At 54.9% G+C, this 21,021-nt stretch overlaps 1 protein-coding gene across 1 annotated transcript; it reads right to left on the reverse strand.

Moving 5' to 3' along the window:
* Nucleotides 1–9,529: 9,529 nt before the first annotated feature.
* LOC100444602 (cytochrome c oxidase assembly protein COX19) lies at nucleotides 9,530–20,291 on the reverse strand. Its single transcript, XM_002817623.4, has 3 exons — nucleotides 20,143–20,291; nucleotides 17,903–18,014; nucleotides 9,530–14,277 (listed from the first exon to the last, which is right to left on the reverse strand). The coding sequence occupies exons 1-3, from the start codon at nucleotides 20,222–20,224 to the stop codon at nucleotides 14,199–14,201; spliced, it is 273 nt and encodes a 90-aa protein (XP_002817669.1). The 5' UTR covers nucleotides 20,225–20,291; the 3' UTR covers nucleotides 9,530–14,198.
* Between the last annotated feature and the right edge of the window lie 730 nt (nucleotides 20,292–21,021).

The following is a 21,021-nucleotide window of genomic DNA, read 5'->3' on the forward strand; positions in this document are numbered from 1 at the left end:
GTGTGTGTGTCCTGCGCTAGGGACCAGGGCGCTCACACCATCCCTGCCTGGGAGGGACGGCCAGCAGGTGACAAACGCCAGCGTCCCAGGGCACTGAGACCACACAGGGCCCAGACGGAGCCTCCCCCTGAGACCCACCCAGCCGCCCACCACCCACAGATGGGACCCTCTGGGCACCCCTCCCACTCAGGCAGGCTGAGGGGCCCCGCAGGGACTTCACATGGGGGCTGACAGGTAACAAAAAACCTGGTTTTGATGTCACCTCTTCCCAGACTTGCGTGCCCTTCCTCTGCACACCCCAGCGTCTTTTCAAATTCTTTCCATTTTCTTCTTACACGGTTAACGCAGTACACCCGGCTGAAAACAAACTGGAACATACCAGACTGAAAAAGGAAAGCCTCTCCCCACTGCCTTCCAGGCAACCACTGTTAACAAATTCCTCAGCACCTTCCAGAATGAACGTCTGAGGCCTGTAGCCTTTCATTTATTTATTCATTTATCATTTATCGAGACAGGGTTTTGGCTAACGGCTGTAATCCCAGCACTTTGGGAGGCCCGGGCCGGTGGATCCCTTGAGCTCAGGAGTTCGAGACCGGCCTGGGCGGTGACGGTGGGGGCCTGGAGTCCCAGTTACTCAGGAGGCAGAGGCAGGAGGATCACTTGAGCCCGGGAAGCCGCGGCTGCCTGAGTTATGATGGTGTCACCGCACTCCGGCCTGGAGAACAGAGGGGAGACTCTGTCTCTAAAATTTTTTTTTGTAGAGACGGGGATCTTCCTATGTTGCCCAGGCTAGTCTTGAAGTCCTGGGCTCAAGCGATCCTCTTGCCTCGGCCTCCCAAAGTCCTGGGATTACTGGTATGAGCGCTGCGCCCGGACTCTTTCTTTTTGAGTGGTTGCATTCTACTCAAAAGTTCTGCCGGGTATGGTGGCTCATGCCTGTAATCCCAACACTTTGGGAGGCTGAGGTAGGTGGATCACCTGAGTTCAGGAGTTCAAGGCCAGCCTGACCGACATGGTGAAACCTCGTCTCTACTAAATACAAAGAAATTAGTGGGGCGTGGTGGCACATGCCTGTAACCAGCTACATGGGAGGCTGAGGCAGGAGAATCGCATGAACCTGGCAGGCAGAGGTTGCAGCGAGCCGAGATTGCGCCATTGCACTCCAGCCTGGGCAACAAGAGTGAAAGAAACTCCGTCACAAAAAACAAAAAACAAAAACTCAAAAAAAGTTCAACTGGACCATGACTTGTTCACCCAGTCACTGGCATAGGGGCATTTAGAGCGTTTTGAATGCATCAGAATCACGGTCTACACAACCTCATCTTTACAAGAGTTTTGTGTGGATTTGCACTCAAAGTGGCATCGCTGGGGCAATGGTATGGGATGTGGAACAGCCTCCACTGAGGCTGCACTGACCAGAGTGCCACCAAAGGCACCTGTCCCCCTGCTCCAGCCGACATGGAATTACGGAGCTGCTTAAGCTCTGTCCACCTGAAGCAGAACGCGGCAGCCCATTTTGGTCTGTGTCTCTGGGATCATGTGCCCTGTGGCATCACGTGCTCTTTCCCTGTAACCATTCACACGGGTCTTTCTCCTCCCTCAGACGGGAGGCTTTGGGGTGGGGACAGGTGGCATTTTCATCTCTGGGTCCCTGTGCCAGGCTCAGAATCCACCACACAGCACGAGCTTGGAGAATGTCGCCTAATAAAGACAGACGAACGTTAATAGCAGCAGCTCTGCACTAGGTATTAGGAGAAATAGCCTGACTTGTATTTTCTATTTTCTTTTCTTTTCTTTTTTTTTTTTTTTTTGAGACAGGGTCTTGGTCTATCGCCCAGGCTAGAGTGCAGTGGTACGATCTCAGCTCACTGCAACCTCTGCTTCCTGGGGTCAGGTGATTCTCCTGCCTCAGCCTCCTGAGTAGCTGGGACCACAAATGGGTGCCACCATGCCCAGCTATATTTTTATTTTTTGGTAGGGACAGGGGTTTCACCATGTTGCCCAGGCTGGTCTCGAACCCCTGACTTCACGTGATCTGCCTGCCTTAGCCTCTGAAAATGCTGGGATTACAGGCCTGAGCCACCACGCCTGGCTTGACGTGTATTTTCTTTTCCTTTTTTTTTTTTTTTTTTTTTTTGAGACGGAGTCTTGCTCTGTCGCCCAGGCTGGAGTGCAGTGGTGCGATCTTGGCTCACTGCAAGCTCTGCCTCCCGGGTTCACGCCATTCTCCTGCCTCAGCCTCCCCAGCAGCTGGGACTACAGGCGCTGCCACCACGCCTGGCTGATTTTTTTGTATTTTTAGTAGAGACGGGGTTTCACCATGTTAGCCAGGATGGTCTCGATCTCCTGACCTCGTCATCCATCTGCCTCGGCCTCCCAAAGTGCTGGGATTACGGGTGTGAGCCACCGAACCCGGCCGACATGTATTTTCTTATTAAAGCCCCATTTTCAGTTGGGAAGACTGAGGCACGGGGAGGTTCAATCCCTTGCTGGAGGCTGCACACCTCAGGACTGGAATATACATAAAACAATAGAACAAAGCAACACACCCTAACAGAGCCGTTACCCAAGGTCCCCAAAGATGGGGAGGCCATCATACGAGGCATAGAAAAGGCAGCAGGGAGGCCTCAGGGGAGCAGGTGCCCAGCAGGCCAGAGCTTCTGGCACAAGCCAAGGCCATCGGTTGCCTGCTGTTCCGAGGCCTCCTCTGTGGGGCAGCTCCAGCAGGCGGGTGTCTTGCCTGCTCTGTCCTTCCATCCCGCTAAGGGAACTGTGGCTTTGCTTGCTCGGGGGGCAGGAGGGCGTGAGGATGAGACAGAGGTGCGTGAGCCGCGCAGATCTAAGAGATGTCGGGGCTGAAGGGGATTCTTCCAAAGAGGAGGCTGCCCGGTGACATCCGCAAGTACCTGCCTGGACCCCCGAGAGCGTAGCCGTCCTGAGATCCTGCTGCCCTGACTGGCTGTGGTCAGGGCTGGGCTGGGCGGGGCAGTAGGGGAGCCCAGGACTCAGGAAGAATCCGGAAGGTAACAGCATAGCTCAGGGCGGGCCAGCCCCAGACCAGTGCTGGTCAAAGGCTGTTCCGGCCAGCAGCGGCTGGCGAGGGGCCTGGACAGGCGGCGTGCCTGCTCCTGCTCACACCCAGTGGCCTACAAGCTCTGCGGAGCCTCCTGCCCCTTGTCACTGACCTGCACGGCTGCACCAGGGACCCTGACACTCATTCCTCAAGCGTCTCCCTAATCCAGAGCCAGGGGCACCTGCCTCCTGTAACCACTCTGCTGCGCAGCAGGCCCTGGGCAGGGGGCTCCCGAGAGCAGGGCGAGCTCCTCCAGCGTCCCCTGAGCATGGGGCCTGCACGCGGTAGGCCCACAGGCGACCCCTCCCAGGCCTGCAGCTGCGGGGTGAGCCTCTCAGCACAGGCAGAGGGGGGCTCTCCCCAGGGAAGGGGCAAATGGACTGAGGCCGGGCTGGGCCCTGCTGTGTGACCATCTTACCCAACATTCAGCTGAGCCGTTGCTCAACCAGGAGCTGCCTCAGCGGAGGGGAGGTTGGGGAGCTTCACTTCCCTCTCCACCCCGCACAGGGGCCAGGGCTAATTCAGTCAAATTATCTGCGCTGGGACAGCGTCTGGCACGATGGCCGTGAGCTCAGTAGGCCGCCCTGCAGGCCAAGGAGGGGTCTTCAACATCCAGGCTCAGCGCAGGGGTGGGCTGCTCCTGGCTCTGCCTGCCTCAGCTGTGGGGATGGGGGTCATGATGTTGGGCCCCCGTGTGGCCGGCCCCCTCCAGGGCAGCCCACTGGCTGCAGCCTCCACCCTGTCCTGTGCGTCGTGCTTTTGGCCCTGGGAAGACCCTCCTGGGCCTTCTGCCTGCTGTGGGGGCCCTGCCACCCCTCGGGCACCTGGAGTAGGAGCTCAGCAGCATATGGATCCTAAGGAGCTCTGCTCAGGAGGGGCTTAAAGGAGACACGGGGATTCCCCAGAAATAGCCGCTGCGCCCCGAAATGCAGGGGACGGGGAACCCACCCAGGACCAGAGGTTGTCTCGGCACGATTTTCTGGGAGTGGGGCTAGACCCGGAAACCCCTTTGGAAGCAGGGAGTCCTCAGGGGCCTCCCCAAGATGTCATGCCAGGGACGGTGGGTGCACAGGTTGGCTTACTGGGTTTTGGGGCATTTGAACATATCTTTTGCTTAGTTTTCCAAACAGAGATGGGGTCTGGCATGGAGAAGGGGGTCGTGGAGAGCCGTCCCCATAACCGAGGGGCTGGTGGCAGGTATGGAGCTGGGCACTGCGCCCGGGCAGGGGTCCTGCCATCCCCCATCTTTTCCTCCCCCGCTGGGCAGCTGGCGTTGGCCTGACCACTCCAGTCACGGCCCAGGTGTCCCCAGGTGCCATCTCTTGAGGCCTAGGACCAGCAGGGTCCTCTGGGGCCAGAATCACGCACTTGGCATGGGGAGGAGGCCCAGACTCGACGCGGGACCCCGGGAGGTGCTCTCCTCCCCCAGCCCTGGCCCCTTTCAGCAGTGACCATCTGGCAGTAGAGTTTCAGTTCACACCCAAATTGGTGCAGCCTCAAGAAATAGTTACTTATAAAGAACTCATATAACTCAATAATAAAAAGGCAAGTGAACCAATTAAAAAAAGGGCAAAGAATCTGAACACATGCTTCCCCAAGGAAGACACACAGCCGCCGACAGGCACCGGAAATATTCAGCACCATTAGTCGTCAGGGAAACGCCAATCACACCAGGATGCAGTGAAGACCTGGCGGGGGGCTGGTGGAGGGAGGCTAGGATTTACAAACAGACAGTGCCGGTGAGGATGGGGGAACCTGGACCCTCCCACAGTGTTGGTGGGTGTAAGACGGTGCAGCCGCCCTGGAAAATGGGCTGGCATGGAGCTACCGTGGGACCCTGGAAATCCACTCCCCGGTATGTGCCCGAGGACGGCAGAAAACACGTCCACACGCACTCGGACACGAGTGTTCTCAGCAGCATCTTTCCTTTTCTTTCCCTTTTTTTTTTGAGATAGAGTCTCGCTCTGTCACGCAGGCTGCAGTGCAGTGGCACAATCTCAGCTCACTGCAACCTCCGCTCCCGCGTTCCAGCGATTCTCCTGCCTCAGCCTCCTGAGTAGCTGGGATTACAGGTGTGAGCCACCATGCCCAGCTGATTTGTGTATTTTTAAGAGAGACAAGGGTTTCACCATATTGATCAGGCTGGTCTCGAATTCCTGACCTCGTGATCCGCCCGCCTCGCCCTCCCCAAATGCTGGGATTACAGGCATGAGCGCCGGCCTTATTATTTATTTTTTCAAGATAGGGTCTTGCTCTGTCACCCAGGCTGGAGTACAGTGGTGCAATCATAGCTCACTGAAGCCTCAACCTCTTGGGCTCAAGCCAATTCTCCCTCCTCAGCCTCCCGAGTAGCTGGGAATACAGGTGTGTGCCACCACGCCCAGCTAAGTTTTGTGGGGTTTTTTGTAGAGACAGGGTCTTGCTACGCTGCCCAGGCAGATCTTGAGATCCTGGCTTCAGGTGATCCACCTGCCTCAACCTCTCAAAGTGCTGGGATTACAGGCGTGAGCCGTCATGCCCAGCCAGTGTTACTCAGAACAGTCCCAAATGCAGACAGCCCAAATGTCCACCAGCTGATGGGTGGATAAGCCAAGTGTGGTCTGTGCCCACCACAGAGCGCCACTCAGCCATGAACACGCCACGACACAGGTGAAGCTTGAACACGCTGTGCTAAGTGACAGGAGCCAGGCACAGAGGGTCAGATGGCGGGTGCGGTCACACGCAGAACGTGCCGTTCATGTGAGCCCTGTGCATGCAAGTCCTCGTTCTGAAGGCTGTTTCTCTCGTGCTTAAATAAGAATCCAGCAGCTCTTCCTGCTTGGCTGCCTGGGCTGAGCCCATGAGGCCGACTCTGCCCCAGAGTGTAGGGTCCAGCCCTCCGGGGCTTAGCAGGTGTTCTCCCCATGTGCAGAGACGAGAGATTGTAATAAATAAAGACACAAGGCAAAGAGATGAAGAGAAAACAGCTGGGCCCGGGGGACCACTACCATCAAGATGCGGAGATCCGTAGTGGCCCCGAACGGCTGGGCGCGCTGATATTTACTGCATACAAGACAAGGGTGCAGGGTAAGGAGGGCGAATCTTCTAAGTGATTGACAAGGTGAAGCAAGTCACGTGATCACAGGACAGGAGGCCCTTCCCTTTTAGGTAGCTGAAGCAGAGAGAGAAGGCAGCAAACGTCAGTGTTTTCTTCTCTGCACTTATATTCGCGGTGCCTTCCCAGACACTGGCGTTACCGCCAGTGCCCTCAAGTACCACCAAGGAGCCCTCAAGCAGCCCTTGTGTGGGCGTGACAGAGGGCTCACCTCTTGCCTTCTAGGTCACTTCTCACAATGTCCCTTCAGTACCCGCCGGTTATTCCTAGGTTATATTAGTAATATGACAAAGAGTAATAGTAAAAGCTAATGATTAATAATGTTTATAATAATGATTGATAATTGTTCATGGTCATCTCTATATCTAATTTGTATTATGACTATTCTTATTCTAATTACTTTCTTTATTATACTGAAACAGTTTGTGCCTTCAGTCTCTTGCCTCGGCACCTAGGAATCCTTCACCCACACCAGAGTCCACTCCAACCCTCAGTGCCCAGGCGGGTTGATACCATATGCTTTTAGCAGACAGGGAGACTGAGGCTGAGTCACCCATCTCATGGGGGCTGTTGCGGGAATGAGCCACAGGCTTCTCTGTGCCAGAGGCAGGCACGAGACAGCACCCTGCAGAGTCAGGCTGGAGAAGCCCCACAGCCTCACAGAGAGGGAGGCGTGGACGCGCGTCAGGAAAGGCGGGGGCAGTCTCAGATGGGGCTTGCCTTTCCCAGGGGGCCCTGCCTGTGCTCCCCCCCCACTCACCATCCCCCTCTGTCCATCCGTCCATCATCTATCTGTGCGATCTATCATCTGTGTCTATATGAACTGTTGTCTCTATGTGTATCCACCATCAAGCAGTCTCCCTGTCGTCTACCTCTGTCACTTGTTTATCTGCCATCTGTGAATCGTCCATCACCGCCATCATCTCTCTCCACCGTCTACGCACCTATCCTCTCCCACACTTCCCTCCCCTCCCCGGCCCCTCCCCCGCCAGTGTGCTTAACACTTAACACTCCTCTCATTCCCACCTGCGACGTGGGCCGTGACCGTCCCGGCCCCTGCAGGACAGTGGCCTGTAACCTCTGACATGGGGTCACAGGAGGATGCGGCTTCTGCCTTGCCCCTCGCCTCTGCCCCGCCTCCACGTACACAGCTGGGCCCCCCCGCAGCCTCCACGCTGCAGAGGCCACGTGGACAGAGCCCAGGAACAGAGGTGCTGGGCCCAGCCCTGCCCACCCAGGGGCTGGAACCCACCCCTCGAGGGCAGAGCTCAGTGACTCCAGCCTCCTCACACCTGTGTGTGAACCGCCCGGCTGAGCCCAGCCAGCCCCAGAGCCATAGGTGTGGGAGCTGGAAGATGCTGTGTGAGGCCCTGAGTTTGGGGTGGTCTGTGACACAGGGATTGATATCTGCACTGGTGGCCTCAGAGAATCCCAGCCCCGCCAGCCCCACGTCCAGGCCACTCCCGTCAAGAGAGGCCTCGGTGAAGCAGGATCCCCACCCCAGCGGACGCCCATGAGGGCTGGTGCCTTCCCACGTCTGCCTTGAGAAGAGCTGGGGACCCCAGGGAGGGTCTGTGGCTCTGCTGCCCAAAGGGCCCCTACCTGGACCATCCTCCCCCAGCCCCTATTGCAGCCCCCACCAGTGGGTAGACCCCTGCCCCGCCCAGGCTCTGGCTCAGCCCCTCACTGAACCCCACACTTCATAGGCACCTGCCCTGTGCTGCCCTGATCTGGGCCACATCTGGGTCTCCATACCCCCCGAAAACTCAGCAGGCAGGAGCGGTGGGGGTGAGTGGGGGGCTGAGGGTGGTGGCAGGCAAGTGGCAGCGGGGGCAGGTGGTAGGAGGGGGCTGCCCAGTCAGGAAGGCCTGGGGCTTCAAGACGCACGACCCTGGCCCTAGCCTGTTGGCTCCTGGAGCACAGGCCTAGCTGCAGAAACCACTGTCCCCACCGCAGCCGACAGCTACGCACCTGGCTCTGCCTCTGCAGGTGACCCTCGAGGGTGCCGTGGTGCTGCCGCCATCCAGCAGGGGCCACCCCCACCACAGGGCTTCTGCTTCCTCCAAGGTCACACGGCCCCTGCAGGCTAAGGGGGGGTGCGCTCCCATCCCCCGCCCCAAAGCACCGTGCTCTGTCCGGCCCTGTCTGGCAGGGGGCCCCACAGACCAACCCCGGTGCCCTCAGGGATGACCCCCGCCCCCTGGCTCTTCAGAGTGGACGAGTAAGCCACCAGCCTCCCCTCTGAGCAGGGACACCTGTCGAGGTGCACAGCCGTCCAGAGCCATGAGGGGCCTGGGGCCCCTCCCACCAGAGGGACCTGCTACCGCCCCGGGCCAAGCCTGAGCCACCCACATGCCTCACAACCAGGAGGTGTGGGGGCAGGAAAATGTCCCTGAAGATGTCTGCATCCTGGCCCCTGGGACCTGTGAACATGGTGCTTACATGGCAGATCGGGTTGTTTGGGACCGAGATGGGGATGGTCCAGGATTAGCAGGATCCGGTGCAGTTCCAAGCGTCCTGAGAGGGAGGCAGGTCAGAGCCGGACAGAGAGGAGCACAGGGACAGGGGTCGGAAGGATCGGAAGGGACTGCACTGCTGGCTTGAGGTTGGACCAAGTCCCAGCCCGGACTGAGGTGCCTCAGCGCCAGAGAAGGCGGGAAACAGGTTCTCCCCAGAGCCTGCCGAGAGGACACAGCCCTGTTGGGCTATTTATAACTTGAGACAGGGTCTTGCTCCGTCTCCCAGGCTTAAGTGCAGTGGTGCCATCATAGCACACTGCAGCCTCTATTTCCCAGGCTCAAGCAATCCTCCTGCCTCAGCCTCCTGAGTAGCTGGGACTACAGGTGCATGCCACCACACCAGGGTAAGTTAAAAACAATTTTTTTTGTAGAGACAGGGTTTCACTACGTTGCCAGGGCTGGTCTCAAACTCCTGGCCTCAGGCGATCCTCCACCTTGGCCTCCCAAACTGCCGGGATGACAGGCGTGGGCCATCGTGTCTGGCCTGGGCCCCTTTTGGACTCTGCTCTGGAATAGTAATGCTTGCGGTGCTTTAAGCCACTGGGCTTGCAGTAATCTGTTAGTGCGGCCAGAGGAACCGATACAGGAAGCTTCAGGAAGAAGGCAGTTTGCCTTGCTCCTGAGGCCTGGGTGGAACAGGTCCAGGGCTGAGATCCGGCTACACTGCCTGTGCAAATGAGGCCCCGCGCATCAGCCCTGCGGCTGCAGACCTGACCCTGGGGGGGCTCTGGGCCTCCAGGTCAGACCTCCCCTCCTGGGAAGCAACACCGGGCCGGGCCTATGACCACGCTACCTCTGGTTTACCTCATGCCCAAGGGGAACGCTTGGAAAATGCTCTGGAAATTGTCTTTGGGAGCCTTTTAATAATGTGGCCGGCTTATCGTGACAAGCGTCTATGAGAAATAAAATGCATTCTGCACATGACAGATGATGAACTACCCGAAATATCTTGTGAGAAGCTCTGGCAGGAACAGCAGGGTGTCTGGATTCTTAAACACAACACATTGAGCAGCCAGACCCAGAAACTCAAAGGCAGCGTTGGGAAGCCACTGCGCGTTTGTAAGGAGTCAGGCTGTCCACACAATGGCGCTATTTTGGGATTCCGGCTTCTCTGCCTGTGACCTGCTGAAACCATTCATGCCGGCATCATGCCTATTGGAAACTCTTTGAAGTTATTTCGAAACGAGAATCTACTCAATCTATTCCACTACAGTTTCATACAAAGCATATTTTTTTCATTTCAAAATAATTTCAGACTTCCAAAAAGTTCCAAAAATAGGACAGTGTGTATACCCAGTTCCCCAAATAACATCTTACGTAACACTGGGCCAGCGCTGCCAGTCACTTCGCAGAAGGCCCCTCGGTTTGGGTCTGTGTCTGATGTCCCTTTGGGATTACATTCAGGTCATGCAGTTGGGCAAGAGAACCAGAGGTGACACCGGGCCCTCAGGGACGCCCCCAGGTCGGTCGGTGCTGCCTGTGCGGCTTGCTCCCGGCGGTGACTGCTGGGTTAAGGGGGCCTCTGCCGTTCTGCTGTGATGTGGCCACTGTCTCCTCGGAGGTCACTGCGCATCTCAAGGGGAGGTTTCTCAAGACTCAGCAGACACCTGCTTCGCACCACACGTCACCACTCACTTCATGGCAACTGAGGGTTTTTTTGAGACGGTTCTGTCGCCCAGGCTGGAGTGTGGAGGCACGATCCCGGCTCACTGCAACCTCCGCCTCCTGGTTTAAGTGGTTCTCCTACCTCGGCCTCCCGAATAGCTGGGATTACAGACACGCGCCACCAGCCCCGGCTAATTTTTGTATTTTTAGTAGAGACAGGGTTTCTCCATGTTGGCCAGGCTGGTCTTGAACTCCTGGCCTCAAGTGATCTGCCTGCCTCGGCCTCCCAAAGTGCTGGGATTATAGGCGTGAGCCACCGCACCCGGCCCACTGAGGGTTGTAATCCGCACCTGTCACCAGTGTGGTTTCTGCAACAGCGATTTCCTGTTCCCAAAATTTCTTCTATATTAGAATTAATAAGACAGACCTGGCCCTCCCCCCACTGACATGTTTACCCAATTACTTATGTTGTATAGACTACTGGATATCAATTTATTCTGTGGGCTACAGCCCGTTACAATAATTAATTTTGTTTCTTTTTTTTTTTTTTTTTTTGTGAGACAGGGTCCTGCTCTGTTGCCCAGGCTGGAGAGCAGTGGTATAATCACAGCTCACTGCAGACTTAACCTCTGGCTCACGTGATCCTCCTGCCTCAGCCTCCTGAGTATCTGGGACTACAGGCAGGTGACACCACACACGGCTGATTTTTCTTGTTTTGTAGACAGTTTCACCATGTTGCCCAGGCTGGTCTTGAACTCCTGGCCTCAAGTGATCCTCCCACCTCGGACTCCCAGCGTGCTGGAATTGCAGGCGTGAGCTGCCGCACCCAGCCTGTTTATTCTCACGCTCACACTGCCCCAGGTTGGCCACCGTGTGCTCCTTCCCATCCCCCCGTGTTATTTCAACAAGTCCCCTCATCTCAGCAATTCTTCACTCTCTAGCTCATCTGATACCTTCTCTGGCCTGGCCCTGGTTCCTTTGGTTACAGAATGGTATCAGGGCCAAGACCCTGAGTGTGGGGGTTACTGCTTCCAGGCCCTCAGGGCAGAGCTGGGAAGCATTTGTGCACAGCCCCTCACAACAGTCCCCCTTACACACAGTTTCAGTTACTCATGGTGAGCCACAGTCCAAAAATACTAAGTGGAAAATTCCAGAAATAAACCATTTATGAGTTGTTGATTCTGTACTGTTCTGAGCAGCCGTCCTGCCGGGACATCAACCCTCCCTCTGTCCAGTGTTTCGGGCTGTCCACGCCACCCTGCCCGCCAGGCACTCAGCAGCCATCTCGGTGATCAGACCGATCAGACCGACCGTCGCAGTGATGTGGCGCTTGGGTCCAAGAAGCTTTTATTTTACTTAAGAATGGCCCCAAAACACGACAGTGGTGATGCTGGCGACTCAGACACACCAGAGAAGTTGCCAAGCGCTTCCTTTAAGGGAAAAGGTGGAAACTCCTGACCTATAAGAAAAACAGCCAGATGCCGAGGTTGCTAAGATCTCCGGTAAGAACACAGCGCCCATCTGTGACATTTTGAAGAGGGAAGCACAAAGTTCTGTCAGTTTTGCTGTCACACCTCAGACTTGATCACAGGTACGTACAGGAAAAAACACAGCCTGGACAGGATTCGGGACTATCCGTGGCTTCAGGCACCCGCTGGGGTCTCGGAGCACACCCTGGCCAGGTGAAGGCGATCACTCTATTTCTCTATCCAGTTACCTTTGTATGTTAGAAAAGCAGGAGCTCAATACACCTGGCTCTCATCATCCACAATGTATTTCTAGTTTTTTCCATCTCAGAATACAACTTCAGAATCATCCACGCAAAAAACAAATTTACTACCTAGAGTACAGTATCTTTCCCACTTTTGGTCAATGGTCTTCCCCACACTCCTGATGGGTCAGACTCCAGTGCGAAGAGGAAGGCCCCAGCCTGGGCGCACCCATCAGCAGGTCAGAGTGCGGTGCGAGCGAAGAGGCAGGCCCGACCCAGGCTCGAGCGCTCCCGACGGCAGGTGGGAAGAGGTGCCGGCCCAGGTCCGGGAGCTCCGTCGGCATGGTCTATTGTGTTCCCCTCACATCCTGGTTCGTCTACTTTTTGAGCACGTGAAACCCTCTGCCACGACAGCCAGAACTCCACCCCCAGGGGTGCTCGGAGGGGCTCGCGGCCGGCTATGCCCATCAGCTCCAGCTCCTACTTCTGGATTTCCTGTTTGTAGTTTCCTGTGTCCCTGCCTGTCTCCACTTCACAGTAAGCTCAGGCCATACAGCCGCAGCGAGCTGGCGAGCTCATGGCACGTGGCCACACCGCGTCAGCACGGACCCCACGGTGGCTGCGTCACGGCTCACGTGCACTGTGAGGACACTGGGGTTGCTAGAAACAGTGCTGGGGCAACCCTGTGCCTACACAAAATATTCTAATAAGAAACAAGACTTTCCATAAACTAGCGGTGATATGTTAATACGTCTGCAGCACTCAGAGGCCTGACAGCAGACACGGGACAGTGACAGCTGCAGCCGAATCAAGTGGTAGAACCCATGGGTGCAGGGACACAGGGTTGGGCGGGCCCAGCCGCAACAGGTACTCAGTTCTGTGGGGAGGGGAGGGACATGTTTAACCACAAAAGGGCCACCCATGTAGGACAGAAACAGAGGGCCTTTGCTGCAGAGAACTGGAGATGGGCTGAGAAGCCTCAGCCACCCACAGGCAGAGGGGCGAGGGCAGCCTGTTTCCCGGAGCCTGAGGTCAGCCAGGTTGGTGGCCCCACCTGCCAGGGCTTGGAGACAGCCACTGCCAGGTCGCCAGAGAGGACGTGACCTGGATCCCCCCACCCCATCTCCTGCCACCGTCCTCCACTGACCAGACAGGAGCTAGCCCCTTTCCGACAGTGCCTGGGAAGGGGACAGATCTGGCTGAGGCCCCAGATGTGCAGGCACCTGAGTTCCACCCACAGGTTTGGGCCCCGGCTGGCCTGACGCACTGGGTGGACACGGGCCGGGTTTCCGTGACCCACAGGCAACTTTGGCGCAGACGGGCTGAGAACTCCGCTCAGGGGCCCCCGCCAGGCCTTGCTGTGAACATGTGCTGGAGTCTCGGGCAGAGCTGGCTGGCACAGATGGGCTGAGAACTCCGCTCAGGGGCCCCTGCCAGGCCGTGCTGCGAACATGTGCCGGGGTCTCGGGCAGAGTTGGCTGGCACAGATGGGCTGAGAACTCCGCTCAGGGGCCTCTGCCAGGCCATGCTGCGAACATGTGCCGGGGTCTCGGGCAGAGCTGGCTGGCACAGAAGACAGCCAGTGCGAGCCTAACTGCAAATGGGCTCAGGTTCTCTTTTTCTGTTAAAGTATAGGAGTTACTGAAATTAAATACCCAACTTTAGAAATACGGTCTGATACAAACCAGAAAATGACCCTTTGATTATGAAGCAACTTGGTGTTCAGGCAACACCAGAAAGAATCAAGAAGTCAAATCCATCCAAAGCCAGAAGGTTCTCACTTCCTACTTTGTGTTCCACTTTTTTTTTTTTTTTTAAGGGAAATGAACTGGCATATACGAATACAAACACGAAAACATCCTGCTAGGGAATGGTCATTTTCTGATGATATCTGTGTTCAGAAGGGATTGAAATTTATGCATTTACCTGTTTGAACTCAGAAAGGCCCCACGCTCGCCTCCCTCCCAGCCTTGCCGGGAACGCCGTCCCACTCAGGGGTTCAATGCAGAAACACCCTCCTAAGGGAAAACGGGACACCACTCCCTACCCAGGAGACGCCCCCACAGGGCTGGAGCCTCTATTTGAAGCCCATTTCTAAGGACACCACACGCAGGCCTTCGCCGACCTAAGAGGCAGGATGATGCCCTCTGTCCCGAGAGACCACTGAACACGGCCCAGGGGTCTTCTCATCAAAATTCATTTTTTTGCCTCTGATTTTCCACCAATCAAGTCTCCAAATCCCAGTTTCTCCAATGGTTCTTGTAGCATCAATTTTCTAAAAGAAAAAGAGAAAGCTGTCAGGGCGGGAGGTGCAGAGAGGACGAGAGGGGCCCTTGCAGGCCCCGGCTTCTCACCGCACACCAGGGGTCCTGCCACCTCCATCTACGTCCTGGGAGAGCGGCCCCTTGGCCTCGGCCCCCGTGGCTGGTGCCTTCCCCACTGGACAGAGTCAACAGGACAATGAGGACATGACCACCTAGAGACGTCCCAGGGCCTAAGGCCTGGGGCCTCTTGGGATGCCCAAGAGGGGCAGCTGCACCTGCTGCCCCCAGCACACAACACTTCCCCACGTCCTGGTAAAAGATGTATCTGGACAACAGCTTCACGCTGACCTCTCAGACTTGCCTTGATTGGCAGGATAATGACCCCTGAAGATGTTCACGACCGAATTCCTGGAACCTGTACCCGCCACCGTCCACAGCACCCTGGCAGAGGAGACCTCAGGCTGCCATCCACCATCCACGGCACCCTGGCAGAGGAGACCTCAGGCTGCCATCCACCCAGACGGAACTGAGACTCAGGTTGACAGTTACCTGATCTTTTTTTTAGAGACAGGGTCTCACTTTGTCTCCCAGGCTGGGATGTAGTGGTGTGATCAGCGGTTCAAGTGATTCTTGTGCCTCAGCCTCTCGAGTAGCTGGGACTACAGGTGCACATCACCACGCCCAGCTAATTCTTGTAGTTTTAGTAGAGATGGGGTCTAACCGTCTAACCACATGGGTCAGGCTGGTCTCGAACTCCTGACCTCATGTGATCACCCGCCTTGGTCTCCCAAAGTGCTGGGATTACAGGCATGAGCCACACGGCCCGGCCAGCTAATTTTTTTTTTTTTTTTTTTTTTTTTTTGAGATGGAGTCCTACTCTGTTTGCCTAGGCTGGAGTGCAGCAGCATGATCTCAGCTCACTACAACCTCCACCTCCCAGGTTCAGGCAATTCTCCCTGCCTCAGCCTCCCAAGTAGCTGGGATTACAGGTGCCTGCCACCATGCCTGGCTAATTTTTATATTTTTAGTAGAGGTGGGGTCTCACCATGCTGGTCTTGAACTCCTGACCTCAAGTGATCTGCCCACCTCGGCCTCCCAAAGTGTTGGAATTACAGGCGTGAGCCACTGCACCCAGCCAGCTAATTTTTTAAGAAATTTTTTGTAGATACAGGGTTTCACTATGTTGCCCAGGCTGGTCTTGAACTCCTGAGCTCAAGTGATTCTCCTGCTTGGCCTCCCAAAGTGCTGGGGCTACAGACGTGAGCCACCACATCCTGCCAAAATAATTCCCAGCTGTTTATCGCAGTGCAGCCATCTTTGAGGCGTGAAATTCACGACTCAGCATGACTCTTTATGGGCCCCACGCTCTTCAGGACAATAGTAACGATCACCTGAACTCACACATGGTGACAGGCCCCCCGATCCTGCTTTGTGCTTTACAGGGATGGCGTCCTTTACCCTCCCCATAACCCAGCCAGGAGGCCCGGCATCATCCCACGAGGCCCCCATGCACTCTGTGCTGCCGGCAGTGGGTGAGGCTGCTCCACCAGCGTGTCTGTGTGACACCCGGTGCCTAGTCCCCAGGACAGGACGCGAACTTCTAAATCACTGCAGAGGCTTGAGATCTCAGACCACGGTGGTCATCTGAAACACACCTGTATTTTCACATCAGGCTAACATGGTCCAAGTCCTCACGAGACAACTTTAAAAACTCTATTGTGGTCCATTTTCTAAAACAGACACACACGGAGGTGGGAATAAAGTAACGTCTAGGATTTTAGCACAGAAGGAAAAAGGAAGAAAAGAAATGGCTAAACACAGGGTGGGTGCCAGTTATGAGAGGCAGACTATCCTCAACTTCTGTATGTTTGATGATTTTCATGAACAAATAACCAATCAAAATTCTACGGTCAAAATAACTGACCTTATAGAAACAGCAGGATTTTTAAAAAGAAAAAAAAAAAACAACAACAAAAAACAAAAAACAACAAAAGGCTGGGCGCAGTGGCTCACGCGTGTAATCTCAGCACTTTGGGAGGCCGAGGTGGGCGGACCATGAGGTCAGGAGATCGAGACCATCCTGGCTAACACGGCGAAACCCCGTCTCTACTAAAAATACAAAAAATTAGCCGGGCGTGGTGGCGGGCGCCTGTAGTCCCAGCTACTTGGGAGGCTGAGGTGGGAGAATGGCGTGAACCTGGGAGGCGGAACTTGCAGTGAGCTGAGATCGCGCCACTGCACTCCAGCCTGGGCGACAGAGTGAGACTCCGTCTCAAAAAATAATAAAAATAAAAATAAAAAAACAATGAAATCAGAACACATGCCCTGAACATTTGCCTAAACATTGCCTGGCCAATCTGCGAGACCACCTGAGGCACTGGCCCTGGCTCCCTTCCTCCCAGCTGTCCTCAGGAGTCTGAAGTGGAAGCTGAGCATGAAGCAGGAGGCCTGCTCACACCCTCACATGAACACAGCCCAATTCACACCGTCTCTAAAGCCTGGCAGCGCCATGGAGAAATTCTCAGTTCCAGTTTTCTAAAGACGCATTAATTTAAGACTAATTTAAACACGTGGCTCCAGCCAGCGTGCTACTTAAACAATCAGAGATGGTAAGAGACAGATTCAGTGTGGCCCTTGGACAAATGTGAGCCCTGGAAGAGCCTAAGCAACAGCCCCAAAGGCAGAACGTGGCCTCATTGGAAGTCCACACCGCTGAAAAGGCCCATCATCCTTACAGCCCCAAATGTACAGGAGGTCCACACCACTGAAAAGGCCCATCATCCTTATGGCCCCAAATGTCCACACGAATAACCCCGAACACACCTGTGTGGCCCGAAAGGCACAGCGGATTTTTGCCTTGAGGGAAATGTCTGAGTATGTTATGGGAAAATGAAAAGGGCTCAAAGTGGATGGGTGAATTGTCAACCTGTCTTCAGCAGAGACACAGCTGTCTGAAGACCAAAATGCTTAGTGAGCTAATCATGGCCTCGAAAAGCAAAAATAAAAGCTCCCACCACCATCATATAATTATATGCTACATGCTTTTTTTGCATAAGGGATTAGAATAGCTCTTATTTTAAGTAAAAGCTGTGGGGATCATAGCTACAAACGCGTTTGTTTTGTTTAAAAGTGAGCGTTGGTGAGTTTTGGTTACGACAGGAAGAATCATTCATCTTTCATCATTTCTTAAATAGTCTATTGTCCTCCCTGTCACATTCCCAACAACTCTAAGTGGAGCAAAACAACCCAGTGCATATTTTTAACATCTGAGAATGCGAAAGAAATAAACTGTATACCCACGACCTTCAGTCTTTTGACTCAGTCAGCATTTTTATGATGCACGATTTGGAAACCTTAATGACAGGTCGGTAGCAACCAAATGTGGAAAGAAAATGCTCTCAGGAACGCAATCATGTATAACGCTATCGCTCAAGAAGAGGTTCCCAAGATTGTGAAACAGCTTTTGGTACAATTTCATCTGATAAGCCTCCATTTCAAGGGCAAACAATTCTACAGTCCTGAAAAACACAAGCTGAATTCCAGACCTGAAAAAGACACACTGTAATGGCCTTTTAGGAAAAAAAGTTTTAATTGGAGTAGTGGGAGGTGGAAGTCATATCGCTTAGCTGTACTCACCTCTCCATCCTGCATTCTAAATATTCTTTTGATTCATTTCTGCACAAAGCATTTTCAAAATTATTGTTATGAAGACACTTCATGAATTTCTCTTTAAAGCTTTTACATTCACCTAGAATGAGAAAGAAAACAGCATGTTCTTTTCAGAGTGAAACGTGATGCAACCACATAACAGCCTTAAGAGCTGCGCTGCTTTTCCTTTCAAAACTTGTTTCCTCAGGCCGGGCGCAGTGGTTCACACCTGTAATCCCAGCACTCTGAGAGGATCACCTGACCCCAGGAGTTTGAGACCAGCCTGGGAAACACAGTGAGACCTCCATCTCTACCAAAAAAAAACTTAAAAGTTAGCTAGGTGTGGCGCACGTCTGTGGTTCCAGCTACTCAGGAGGCTGAGGCAGGAAGATTGCTTGAGCAAAGGAGTTCGAGGCTGCAGTGAGCTTGATCACATCACTGCACTCCAGCCTGGGCAACAGATCAAGACCTTATCTCCTAAAAATAATCCAGGCTGGGCGAGGTGGCTCACACCTGTAATCCTAGCACTTTGGGAGGCAGAGGTGGGCGGATCACCTGAGGTCAGGAGTTCAAGATCAGGTTGGCCAATTTGGTGAAACCCCATCTCTATTAAAAATACAAAAATTAGCCAAGCATGGTGGTGGGTGTCTGTAGTCCCAGCTACTTAGGAGGCTGAGGCAGGAGAATTGCTTGAACCCGGGAGGCGGAGGTTGCAGCGAGTCGAGATCACACCACTGCACTCCAGCCTGGGTGACAGAGTGAGACTCCATTTCAAAAATAAATAAATAAATGATCCAACCTGGGCAACATGGGGAAACTCCATCTCTAAAATAAAAAATAAAAAAATAATAATAATTAGCTGAGTGTGGTGCTGCACACCTATAGTCCCAGCTACTCTAGACAGGAGAATCGCTTGAACCCGGGAGGCGGAGGTTGCAGTGAGTCGAGATCACGCCACTGCACTCCAGCCTGGGCGACACAGGGAGAGTCCATTTCAAAAATAAATAAATAAATAATCTAGCCTGGGCAACATGGGGAAACCCCATCTCTAAAAAAAAAAAAAAAAAAAAAAAAAAAAATTAGCTGGGTGTGGTGCTGCACACCTATAGTCCCAGCTACTCCAGAGGCTGAGATGGGAGACTCCCCTGAGGCCAGAAAGGAAGGAGGCCGAGGCTTCAGTGAGCTATGATTGCACCACTGCACTCCAGTCTAAGCAACAGAGTGAGACCCTGTCTCAACACAAAAACAATCAAACCCAAACTTGTTTCCTTCATAAACATGCTGAAAACAACAATGGAAAAAACCCACAGTGAGGTAAAGTCAGCCCGGTACAAGGTTAAGCGGCAATCCAGGTGATAGTCACAGGACAGTTCAGAGTAAAAATTCTTTCATTTTTGCTGTTTGAAAATGTCACAATAAAATGTTGGGAAAGAAACAGTAATTCACAGATCGTTTTTCTTTTCTTTTTTCTTTTTTTTTTTGAGACGTTGTCTCACTCTGTCGCCCAAGCTGGAGTGCAGTGGCCCGATCTCGGCTAACTGCAACCTCCGTCTCCCGGTTCAAGCGATTCTCCTGCCTCAGCCTCCCGAGTAGCTGGGACTACAGGCGAGGCACATCACACCCGACTAATTTTTGTATTTTTAGTAGAGACGGGGTGTCCCCATGTTGGGCAGGCTGCTCTCGAACTCCTGATCTTAAGTTCGAGCCTCCCAAAGGGCTGGGATCACAAGCGTGAACCACCGCGCCCGGCCCACACAGATCCTTTTTCGAAGCCTTCATGTCCACGGAGGCAATTTAACGGCTAACCCCACACCGGAATCTGGCCAGAAGCATTGGGAGATCAGCAGCACTTTTGAGCTTTGCAGCAGACACCGCTAGGCACCGTCTAAGCCCCGGCTGCAGCTGCGGGCTTCGTGGCCGCCGAATGCCCCGCTCTGCAAACCCGGGGCACAGACAGTCCTCCGGGTGATTCAGGGCGGAGCCGGGGACCCGGAAGCCTGACGCAAGGAGTCGGTGTCGCTGCCCTCGTCACGGGGGCCACGGCAGGGTCCATGCCGCAGCAGTGACCCGCGGCTGTGGGGTGAGCGGGGGGGGGGGTGGGGGGGCCGCCGTGCCTCAGTTTCCCCGCCTGCACCGTGCTAGATGCCGGCACCCCATAGGGCTCCGCGCTGGGCCGCGACCCAGACCTCCCATCCCAGACCCCTGCCCGCCGACCTTCCGCCGCTCACCTAAGTGATCCAGCGGGAAGCTGCCCTTGTCCGGGGGCCGCGGCTGGAAGCTCTTGGTCCCGAAATTCATGGCGGTCGACATGTTGGCGACGCCGGAGTCTGCGAACGCCTTGCGGGCGTACGCAGGGCGGCCGGCGGAGCGCCGAGCAGGCACCGCCCGGGAGCGCCGAGCACGTCGAGCGGGCCCCGTCCCCGCCCCTTGCCCAGGCCCGGCCCCGCCCCCTCGGAGTCAGCAAACTCCTGAGCCCTGGTGGGCGCTGCCCGGGCTTTCCCGTCCCCTGGGACCCTCACAGCAGTCGGTAGCAGAATCAGCTTTTGGAACGGGTGAGAAACCGAGGCCCAGAAAAGTTCAGCGAATTGCCCGAGGGGACACAGAGGTGCCGGCGTCTCTGCATCCCAGGTGTCTGCTGGGGCCTCGGTTTCCCCATCGCACAGAGGCCTCATCACGGGGCCCATCTGGGGAGGAAGGAGGCACAGGAGGGACAGGAGAGCCTGTGGACTCGCTGCCTGCGACTGCTGGAGCCAGGTGCCACCACCGAGCAGCTTCAACAACAGGAATGTACTCTCAGTCCTGGGGCCCGGAGTCCAAGCAGTGGGCAGAGTGGGGGCCCTGGGGACAGTCCCAGCCTCGTAGCTTCTGGAAGCCGCCAGCCTCTGAGGTTGCTTGGCTTGCAGAAGCACCACCTGGTCTTGGCCCCTACATTCCCATGGTGTCCTGCGCATGTCCAAATTTCCTATTTTTATTTATTTATTTGAGACAGGGTATTGCTCTGTTGCCCAGACTAGAGTGCAGTGGCTATTTGAGACAGGGTATTGCTCTGTTGCTCAGACTAGAGTGCAGTGGCTATTTGAGACAGGGTATTGCTCTGTTGCCCAGAC

The sequence above is a fragment of the Pongo abelii genome, chromosome 6, assembly GCF_028885655.2.
Source record: "Pongo abelii isolate AG06213 chromosome 6, NHGRI_mPonAbe1-v2.0_pri, whole genome shotgun sequence".
NCBI lineage: Eukaryota > Metazoa > Chordata > Mammalia > Primates > Hominidae > Pongo > Pongo abelii.